This window comes from Medicago sativa, chromosome 3 (genome assembly GCF_051527215.1).
Source record: "Medicago sativa cultivar Bolivia chromosome 3, Bolivia_mono, whole genome shotgun sequence".
Lineage (NCBI taxonomy): Eukaryota > Viridiplantae > Streptophyta > Magnoliopsida > Fabales > Fabaceae > Medicago > Medicago sativa.
The window spans coordinates 42,846,157-42,857,071 of record NC_140751.1 but is presented as its reverse complement, the minus strand read 5'-3'; the positions used below and the strand labels follow the sequence as shown (position 1 = coordinate 42,857,071).

General features: G+C 32.7%; 1 protein-coding gene and 1 long non-coding RNA gene across 9 annotated transcripts; one reads left to right on the top strand and one right to left on the bottom strand.

Annotated features, from left to right (window-relative positions):
* Positions 1–941: 941 nt before the first annotated feature.
* On the top strand, positions 942–9,617 carry LOC146937551 (uncharacterized). Of its 8 annotated transcripts, none has more exons than XM_085751811.1 (8): positions 3,443–3,574; positions 4,305–4,886; positions 4,989–5,912; positions 6,044–6,129; positions 8,248–8,324; positions 8,441–8,530; positions 8,642–8,727; positions 9,357–9,617. In XM_085751811.1, the coding sequence occupies exons 3-5, from the start codon at positions 5,604–5,606 to the stop codon at positions 8,273–8,275; spliced, it is 423 nt and encodes a 140-aa protein (XP_085607937.1). In that variant the 5' UTR covers positions 3,443–3,574; positions 4,305–4,886; positions 4,989–5,603; the 3' UTR covers positions 8,276–8,324; positions 8,441–8,530; positions 8,642–8,727; positions 9,357–9,617. The 8 variants fall into 8 exon arrangements, 7 of the variants coding, with proteins under 7 accessions (XP_085607937.1, XP_085607938.1, XP_085607941.1 ...); XM_085751812.1 differs by having other exon boundaries at positions 8,642–8,758; XM_085751815.1 differs by having other exon boundaries at positions 8,469–8,530; positions 8,642–8,758; positions 9,357–9,575.
* Positions 3,441–4,060, bottom strand: LOC146937552 (uncharacterized). The gene is made up of 2 exons (XR_015030973.1): positions 4,021–4,060; positions 3,441–3,572 (listed from the first exon to the last, which is right to left on the bottom strand). It is a non-coding gene; the product is annotated as an uncharacterized LOC146937552 (long non-coding RNA).
* Positions 9,618–10,915: the final 1,298 nt, after the last annotated feature.

Below are 10,915 nucleotides of genomic sequence, written 5' to 3'. Positions count from 1 at the left end.
CAAGACCCATGAAGTACAAACACCGGACATGACACTAATATGGAAACAAACAGTTAATAATTTAAGTGATTGAATATATCTGTTGGTGTCATGTCGGTGTTGAACACTGAGATGTGTCAGATATGAGCCACACCTTTAATATCGACATAGAGATGCATGGTCCCTTGAAGATCTATCCTTCGTTCGTTTCTTCATAATCTTACAGACCTAATTGAAAGCGCCCTATAAATTTGGGTGCTGTCATAAAAATGCTAATCATTTTGACAAAATGTGGTCAGTTGATAGTAAATGGTTAAATATAGTAACAAACTTGACAATTTAATAGAGTCAGTGACCTTTTTGAAATATTCATAGGGACCTGAATGATATTAAAGGTTAAATATAGGGACCAACTTCATTGTTTTAGAGGTAGGGACCGTTTTGAAATATTCATAATTTCAACGACTAATTTGGTGGTTTACTCGTTTTTAACCAGTGAAAGTTACTAATTTTGTTGTTATTTTGGGGACCAACCTGAGGAATTTTTCTCATATGAGGAATTTGAAGAATCTTTCTCTTTTTGTCTATTTTATTTGTAACTTCTTGTTTTGAATGAATTTTGTTTAAAAAATGCTTCTGAATGATATTAAATTTAATGTTTTTTGAGTGATATAGTCGGTTTCTGAATGGTATATATAATTATTCTAATGGTTTAGAGTTTGAACCTTATTGCAAGAGAGTAGAGGTAGTTGTTTCTGAATAATGCCACAATATCTATCCATGCACTATGTCATAAACTAGTATTAAACCCGTGCGACGCACGGATTATTGAATTTGATTTTCAAAAAGTTTACCAAATAGTATTGGATATAAAATTTATTCAAAAAAAAAGGTATTGGGTATAGAATGAATAAGGATCAAAATTTTAAAAAATAATATGTTTATCAATAATATCAATAATATGATCTCAACCTTGTTTGCCCCAAACAACCTCGTCTTTGTCTTTTCCTATACCTGATCTACCTATCTAACACAACAGATTCACAAAAAGGTTAGACCGAAAAATGTGTCATTTTTCCGGGAGTTTTCAAGCAACTACGACATATTTTCATCAATCAAGTCTTGATTCTCTTCTTATTCTCCTCTACAATTTCCATGGAAGAATATCGAACCAAAATGGGTATGTAACTTTTTCATTTTTATGTTGATATACGGTTATGCATGCCGCTCTTTTGTTAACGCTGAAATTATTTTGATAACGATGAATACCTTTTTCCGGTCCTTTTTCAAAACTTCTGCATAGATCTTTTTGTGATAACTAAATCAAAGGGCATCATAATGATTAAGACTTTCAATATCCTTCTCATTTCATCAATTGAACTTTGTTTGATCTGTCAATATTCTCCTGTATATGTGAAATTTGTGATATGATTTCAGTTTTTTACCTCTTTCATTTTGTATTAAATTTTTTTGGAACAACTGTACTGAACTATAGATGCTCTTTGTATATGTGTAACTTTTGAAGATTTCTAAGCTAATTTGTTTTTCAAAGCTTTTTTAATACTTACACATTTAATTTCGATTATTTGAATATTTGAGAGATATGCAAAAATTGATATAATCTTCAATTTTTTGTTTTATTAAATATGTAGTATGAAAATGGCAGGTGAAAATTTGAGTAAATCACTGTATGAATTCAAATTTAGTTATATAGTTGTTGTTGAGGAAAATTGTGACCAACTCATTTATATGGTTTTTCTTGGTTCAATCTTTCTGAGTCAACCATTTTTTTTTAGATTTCCATGGTCTTTTACCTTTCTTAACTTTTTAAAATAACCATTTTTTATTTCAAGCTTTTTAGGATTAAAAACAGTACACATCTTTTTTTTTTCTTTTTTCTTTTATCTAAATTGTACATGATTTAAGTAGAAATCGTTTTATCAAATGAGTGTTTTGGACTTCAAGAAAAATGTGAAGGAAAAATAATCATAACTAAGGTAGCAATCGGTATGAAATGCTTTAACTTTATGGACACGGCAAGGCTTTAAAATACCACTTCCTGTAAGAATAAATTGTTAAAATCCTATAGGTTTTATTTGGGGAAGGTAAGGGAATTGAAGTACAATGAATACTTTTGTCTTTTACGGTGAAGGTTGAACTTGATATAGGCTTTACATTCCTGACCTACATGGAAGCATTTTCTTTTTTTCTTCCCACATTTGAATCCTTTTTCTGCTATAGCCGTATTTTTCTTGCTGCCATATATGACATACAATCTGGCCCTTTTTTCAAACTATATTTGATCCCTTAGCTAAAATAATTTACAAAATTTGTCCAATAGTATTTCTAAATTGTCTCTTGTTAAAATTTTGGCAGGTTTGCAAGTAACAAATACAAATGAAGATAAATGAAGACAAATAGTAACATATTGCATCTTTGTGGAAGTAGTCCTGGCAAGAAGAGTAACTATTGAACATGGAAATGAATTTGGTATATATTAATAATTCAATATTCTTAATTTTTTTCTTAATATGTTTTTTGTGGATGAGGTGGAAATGGTTAAACTTTATGATATGACATATTGAATTTTCTAATTCTTGTTAATTTCAGTTGGGTGAGTCCCTTGTGTTCATAACATGTTTGTTATTTGAAACTTTTTCTTTGTCTAGCACCTATTTGATTCAAAAGACGTGATTTTTTTGTTTTTTTAAGGATGAGTAGTTTACTCACATATTTTTAATGTTAAAACTATCCTTTTTTTATTACATAATGTCTAAAAGTTTTGGGTTGTTTGTGGTGACCAACTCATTTGCATGGTTTGTCTTGGTTAATTCAACCCTTCTAACTCAACTGTTTTTTAGGTATCTATGGTCTTTAACATTTGTTAGCTTTTTAAAAGTAACCATTTATCATTTCAAACCTTTTAGGCTTAGAAATAGTATACTCTTTTTTGCATTAATATGTGCATCTAAGTTGTACATGATCTAACCTGTACATTAATAGTATACTCCCTATACCAGTCATACGGTTCTTTCTTTGGGAGGTCATCTATTTTTTTCCCTTAAATGCTGGTTTTTTCTTTTTGGTAATGGCAAACCTACTATCCTATTCTGTTCTTATTTTTGTAAGGATCTTTTTTTCTTTTTTGCTTGGCTTGTGCTTTAGGTCTTTTTAGCTTTGTATTATAACTAAGTTGCATCCAAATAAACTAAGAAACCATATGAGAAAGTGGTATTTATTAGTAACAACTTTGTATTATTATTTGTTAGTTTTGAATGCTAAATTTAGAGGCTGAAAAAGTATTAAGTGTCTTAGGTATGTTTCAAGTATGATGGTGAAGTCTAAATGTAAATAATATGAAGATACTCTCCAAAATATAGAAATATACATATTAGTGTAAGTAAAAATATGAAGATTACATCTTATGCCTGATGTTACTTTCTTAATCTACACAAATCTGCAGGTGATCTGTGGACATGCTTGCTTGACTCTATCCAAACACTTTGAGACATTGTGGGATGAAGGAGTTGTCAAAGTGTCTGATGAGGACTTGTTTACATGCTTGCTTGCTGCTGTCCAAGTACACATTATCACTGTAAGTAAAAATAAATGAAAACAAACAATTATGCAAAACAGGATTTGTATAGATGGTTTTTCACTTAATAATATTTGCACACACACACAAACACAAATATTTAGCCTTACAACTCTATTTTGTACTAAGAATGTTATGAATGATGAGATTAATAAAGGGTTAAAAGTATAATTATAAATGTTAGGGACAAACACAAATATTTTTTCACCTTTTCTTTTTTGAGAGAAGGTGAATTCAGGTATTTTTGCTGAGCACAAGTTCTGTATGTTACGTTGGACACTATGGTTAAGCCAGTTGTAGGTGTGACTTGTGAGAAAAAAAGAAAACATTCAATAAAATAATTCCTTTTTAGTAAAGCCTACAAATGGTGAATGAAGAAATAACACTTTCCAATAAAATAATAATCATGATTTTAATAAAGCTTACCCTCCATTAAGATGTTATACCTTAAACTTGTCAATTTAGAGAAGATCTGTCCTTTTTTTTTTGTGGTGTTGAGAAGATCTATCCTTTGGTTTTCATATGCAGGGTTTCCAACTGCAAAAAAGAAGAGGATGTTAGAAATTTAATGAATACCATAAATAGATGTATACATTCGAATATGAAAATAAAAAAAGGTTAAATAATGTAGCTGGCAGTAGTAAACAATCTCACATATTCTTTCATATTTGTTCCTTCTCTTCAATCAACATATTCTCTCTCTCATGATATCTCTCTAAAAATCCTGCAGGAAAAGGAAATAAGTAAGCAAATGAGGGATCCAAAGGAAAAACAAACGAACTTGTTGAGTATTGAGTATTGAAACAACAAAAGTTGGGCCTAAACATAAAGAAGAAGAGAAATGCAGAAACAAAGTGGAAGGAAGCAAAAGAATGATGGAATGCCATTGCAAAAAACCAGCTTATATAGCTATGATTCTATGCATTGCAACAAAAGGAGGCTGACTCCATTTTCAGGCTTTTCAGGATTTTTGGCGTAATGGAGATGAGTGAATGAGATGGCAAGGCAAAGGGTTTAAATAGGGAAGAGCAAGGGGAGAGGAGCGTGAGAGAGTAAGAGGGAGGAAGAGAAAGAAATAAGAAGTGCAGAAAAGGAAATTAAGAACCAGAGAAGTGCAGAAAACCTGACACAATGTGTTTTTTTTCCCAGCTGGCCTGAAAACGCAGCTGGCCTGCACCTTCTGAAAACGCAGTAGAAGACCACACAGCCCTAAATAAATAGGGAAATAGCACCTACTCAGACTCAGGAATGGCTGAGAAGGCCGGATTCAGCTGGTAGTTGACAGAACAGTGAAATTTTGCATTTCTGCTTTGTAAGAAGTATAGATTAATTGTTTCAAACGCTGAAGTTGTTAAGTGAAAGACATGATTGGTTTTATATCTAACATACTACATATTTGAATGCTTATTTGCAGAAAGGAGATTTTCAAAACAATTATAGAGGTGGTTGGAATGATAATGCCGTTGAATGATGATAGGCCATTCGATGATTTCAGTCGGGAACCATTGAACTACAAGGAAAATGTGTGTCGTGAAGCTCCCCGATTCAGCAACAAGGAAGTTCCAGCTGTAGGTTCTAAATTTGAAATTTGGGGATTATGCTGGTGCTAAGGATCACGGTTTCAAGGTGGAAAATGTGTGTCCTAGTTTCAAGCAGAAGAATGTTCTGGCTGAAAGTTCTACAAGGCAACTTGGGGATAACACTGGTCAAAAGGAAACTTAAAACAATCGTGCAGGATGATGGTTCCAAGCGTGACATTAGGGGAGCCACATGAGAAATACACGACGATGGATAATGGGGTAAGAAGACCGTTGAAATCATGAAAACATGAGGCCAATGCAAAGTCAAGTTCAGTTAAATCTACTCCACAGACCTGGATTAAAACAACCATCAGGGTGTGTGGCTTCACCTAAAATGGCATCAATCCCTGTTGAAGGATCTAGTTTTGAAATACAGTCTCGACAAGTTTAAAAATATTGTGGAAAAGAATAATCAGCCACAATTGGTGAATGCTTCAACAGGCTCTAATATGACAGACCCTGCTGGTTCTAATATGACTAACAACCAAACAAAAGTTGTGAATACTGATTATGTAGCAATTGAAGTTGTTACAGAACCACTTGCATCCGCACCGCCAGATGCATCAGTGTCAAGTTTTGAACTCCTAACTGAACATGATCTACATACTGAAGTTGAACCTCAAGTATCGGAAGCTCCAGTGGAGATTGATGCTCTTGCAGAGGTTAGTACTGAAACTGAAGCTGCAGAGATAAGTTGTCAATCGAAAGTGGAGATGGATGTTCTCGTCACCGAGTCAGAGACAGCTAAGTTGCCTCAGGTTTTTCTCATTTTCTGACTTCCCTGGGAAGTTTCAAATAATACTGTTTTTTTTTCTTCTTGAAATATGTGTTTTTTGAGCTATATACCTTTTATGAATCACTGAATTAAAACTATGTCTACTTGTTGCAGATACCTGTCTGTCTTACATGTGGCGATGTAGGCTTTGAAGAGACGTTGGTGTATTGTAACAAATGTAAAGCTTGTCCACTGCATAGGTACTTGCGACTTACTCTTTCCATCTAATATTTTGCATTCATCTACTTGCAGCTTATTTTAATCATTGTACTTTGCAACCACTTCTGTTTATATCCGGAAATGTGACTCCAAAGAATATTAAAATGATACACATTGCTTCGCATCATTACCCTGAACCTTTTTTGGACTAGCCCCATCTTAATTTGTTCTAAAAAGCTGAAATAAGATCTTATATATTAGTTAAGATGGATGGTAAGTTATGGTTTTAGCAGGTTTTCATCATCACTAAAGTAGCAAATGCATCTATTTTCTTCGCCATATGTACATGCTTTTAAATTTCTATTGGTTTTGAAGTAGAATTCTGAAGACATATAAGGGTAATATGGATCTAAACATGATGTAGATGCATGTGACTATTGTTTGATATTGTTAGATATTGTTCGCCTGTGTTTCCGATGCATCTACTCTATAAGATAATATCATTGTGTGAATACCATTGTTCTCTTCTTTTGATTTAGTGAACAACACATTTGTATTAATATACCATGAAACATGATATGTGACCCTATTTGGTTTTGTATTCGGTAAAATGAAAGTATTAGAATGAACCTTGTCGCGAAAATGAGATTTTAGTCTATATGCCTATAAGTTTGATGAATAGGAAGTTTGAACTTGTCCCTTGATGAGAAACATGATATGTGAACCTATTTGGTTTTATATTCGGTAAAATGAAAGTATTGGAATGACTTTGTCGCGAAAATGAGATTTTAGCCTATATGGTTAGAAGTTTGATAAACAGTGAACTTATCCCTCGATGTCCCTTGATGCGAAACATGATAAGTGAACATATTTGGTTTTATATTCGGAAAAATGAAAGTATTGGAATGACTTTGTCGCGAAAATGAGATTTTAGCCTATATGGTTAGAAGTTTGATAAAGGTTGAACTTGTCCCTCGATCTCCCTTGATACGAAACATGATATGTGAACCTATTTGGTTTTGTATTCGGCAAAATGAAATTATTTGAATGACCATTGTCCCAAAAATGAGATTTTAGCCTATATGGTTAAAAGTTTGATAAATATTAATGTTGAATTTGTCCCTCGATGTCCTTTATTGCGTAACATAATATTTGAACCAATTTCGTTATTAAATTTGGTAAATAGAAAGTAATGAGTGACCCTTATCGCGAAAACGAGATTTTAGCTTATATTGTTACATGTTTGTTAAATATGAAGGTTGAACATGTCCCTCAATGTCCCTTGATGCGAAACTTGATATGTGAACCTATTTGGTTTGAAATTCGGTAAAATGAAAGTATTGAAATTACCCTTGTCGCGAAAATGAAATTTTAGCCTATGTGGTTGCAAGTTTGATAAATGGGAAGTTTGAACTTGGCCCTCAGGTCCCTTTATGTGAAACATGATATTTGAACCTATTTTGTTTTAAATTTGGTAAATTGAACACATGCGTTTTCTCTACTATCATATTGTGTCTTGATGACTCTTGTCCCGAAAATGAAATTTTAGCATTTATGGTTACAAAAATGATAAATGAGAAGGATGAACTTGTACCTCGTTGTCCCTTGATGCGAAACATGATTTTTAAGCCAAGTTTGTTTAGATTTCGGTAAACTGGATGCAAGAGATTGTGGCTTTGAACCTAGTTTATTATAAAATTGATAAATAGGAAAGTTAATATTTTGTTCCGATGACAGTTGTCGCGAAAATGTGATATTTGAGCATAGACGTTTAAAACTATTAATTGGAAGTATGAGTTTTGTCTTCTATTATAATGTTTTTTTATGACCCTTGACGCGAAAATTGGATTTTAGTGTAGATAGTTAGAAATTTGATAAATGGGAAGGTTGAACTTGTCCCTCGATGTCACTTGATGTGAAACATGATTTTTAAGCATAGTTAATTCTAAATTTGGTAAATTGGAAGTATGACAATGTGCCTTTATGACCCTCGTTTAGAAGCTTGAGAACGAAGGTTGAACTTGTCAATTGATACGAAACTTGATATTTAAGACTAGTTGGTTTTAAATTCGGTAAATTGAAAGTATAAGAATGTGCCTTAATGACCCTTGTTTTGAAAATGGATCGATAGTGGTTAAATATTTCACGCTTGCCTGTAGGCCGTTGTATTTGATAGCCAAGAGTTAGAGTTGGATCTTTCAAGTTTGGATGCTACCATGATTGCTGCAGTTTTTAGGTAAGAATGCTTCTCTTCCCATTTGCATCTTTACCCTTTTTTCTTTTTGACTGCGTAGTATAGAATTTTTGATCTTTTTCTTCACATACGACAACAAACATGGTGTACCGATTAAGAAAACTTTATCTGCGACTGTTTTGGAAGAGACACTCAATGGTTCAGTTACAATTCGCCAACTTTCAATGGGACACCTTGTATCTAAAAGGGTAGGTACTTTTTTCCAATTTATTGATCTCTTTACGGTCATAAATATGTTAATTTATGCTTTGCTGCTTTCATGTCACTGGTTGAGAATAAATGTGCACATTCCTATTTAGTTACACTCACGGTTATAGTCACATAAGAGGAAGCAAGAGCTGGATTTTTTTGCCGAGTGCAATCATCATACAAAAGCAAATTCAAGGTTCAATTTTAATTTTCTGCCATTGATTAAGGTTTGATGCTAGTTGTGCTCAACTTACCGATCTCAAGATTTTTGTTTTTGCGATATGTAGAGTGACTTTTTTGCAATTATTTTTGAAATATATGATCTAACTGAATCCCAAATTTAAAAGTACTTTGACTTTACTAGAGTTTCAGTCATGTTATTTATCTACTTTGGGATATCATTATTTCATTACAATAACTCCCCAACTTTGAGCAATTTCATATGTCCTGAATACGTTTAAAATTTTGAATAAGTAGGAAGACCATGTCCTGCTAATATAAGTATGTTAGATTTATGAATGATATTTTTTAATGGTGTTGAATAATCATCTTTCCAGGTATACATCATTTTGTCCTCTGTGTGAACATAATGTGTTTTTCTTTCAATTAAGGAAATATGTCTAATGTAACTTGTAGTCCTTGAATTTTAGTGACTCTCTTGTTACTATTTAATACATACATTAATTTTGTCTTTTTTGAAATTTGAACATCATCTGTAGTTAATAATTACTGATGTAGTAAGGTTGTGTAAAAAATGGGAAGAATGCCTCTGCAGCAAAGTATTTTCTTTGCTTTCCTATTTATCATCTGAATCCAACAATGTAGGAAGAGAATGCATCAAATGGGAAGAAATACAAAGCTTCTTTATTGACGGATCAATCATTCAATATGCAGTCTTATCAAGGTTAGTTGTGTAACTCTTGTAAATTTAATTTCTTTTTATTTTATTGAGTTATGTCTTCTATTTGCCGAGAAAATGAGATTTTAGCTTATCTCGGGTTACATGTTTGATAAATTGGAAGTTTGAACTGGTCCGTCGATGTCCCTTGATGCATAACATAATATTTGAACCTATTTGGTTTTAAATTCGGTAATTATAATGGTATTAGGATGACCTTTGTCGCGAAAATGCGATTTTAGCTTATATGGTTACAAGTTTTATAAATGGAAAGGTTGAACGTGTCCCTTGATTTAAAACATGACGTGAACCTATTTAGTTTTGTATTCGGTTAAATAAAAGTTTTGAAATGACCTTTGTCGCGAAAATGAGATTTTGGCATATATGGTTACAAGCTTGATAAATTTGAAAGTTGAACTTGTCCTTCGATGTCCTTTGATGCGAAGCATGATATTTGTGCCTATCTGGTTTCGTATTCGGTAAAATGAAAGTATTGGAATGACCCATGTCGCGAAGTTTGATAAATGGGAAAACTTGTCCGTTGATGTCCCTTGATGCAAACATGATATGTGAACCTATTTGGTTTGTATTCGGTAAAATGAAAGTAATAAACAGTGAACTTGTCCCCCGATGTCCCTTGATGCAAAACATGATATGTGAACCTATTTGGTTTTATATTCGGAAAAATGAAAGTATTGGAATGACTTTATCGCGAAAATGAGATTTTAACCTATATGGTTAGAAGTTTGATAAAGGTTGAACTTGTCCCTCGACTCCCTTGATACGAAACATGATATGTGAACATATTTGGTTTTGTATTCGGCAAAAAATGAAATTATTTGAATGACCATTGTCCCAAAAATGAGATTTTAGCCTATATGGTTAAAAGTTTGATAAATATTAATGTTTGAATGACCATTGTCCCAAAAATGAGATTTTAGCCTATATGGTTAAAAGTTTGATAATTATTAATGTTGAATTTGTCCCTCGATGTCCTTTATTGCGTAACATAATATTTGAACCAATTTCGTTTTAAATTTGGTAAATAGAAAGTAATGAGATGACCTTTATCGCGAAAACGAGATTTTAGCTTATACTGTTGCATGTTTGTTAAATATGATGGTTGAACATGTCCCTCGATGTCCGTTGATGCGAAACATGATATGTGAACCTATTTGGTTTTATATTCGGAAAAATGAAAGTATTGGAATGACTTTGTCGCGAAAATGAGATTTTAGCCTATATGGTTAGAAGTTTGATAAAGGTTGAACTTGTCCCTCGATCTCCCTTGATACGAAACATGATATGTGAACCTATTTGGTTTTATATTCGGAAAAATGAAAGTATTGGAATGACTTTGTCGCGAAAATGAGATTTTAACCTATGTGGTTAGAAGTTTGATAAAGGTTGAACTTGTCCCTCGATCTCCCTTGATACGAAACATGATATGTGAACCTATTTGGTTTTGTATTTGGCAAAATGAAAT

Coding starts and splice junctions, on each gene's coding strand:
- LOC146937551 (XM_085751816.1), top strand. CDS start 5,604: ATGACAGACCCTGCTGGTTCTAATATGACTAACAACCAAACAAAAGTT. Junction 5,913..6,043: donor AGACAGCTAAGTTGCCTCAG/GTTTTTCTCATT, acceptor TACTTGTTGCAG/ATACCTGTCTGTCTTACATG. Junction 6,130..8,247: donor AAAGCTTGTCCACTGCATAG/GTACTTGCGACT, acceptor GCTTGCCTGTAG/GCCGTTGTATTTGATAGCCA.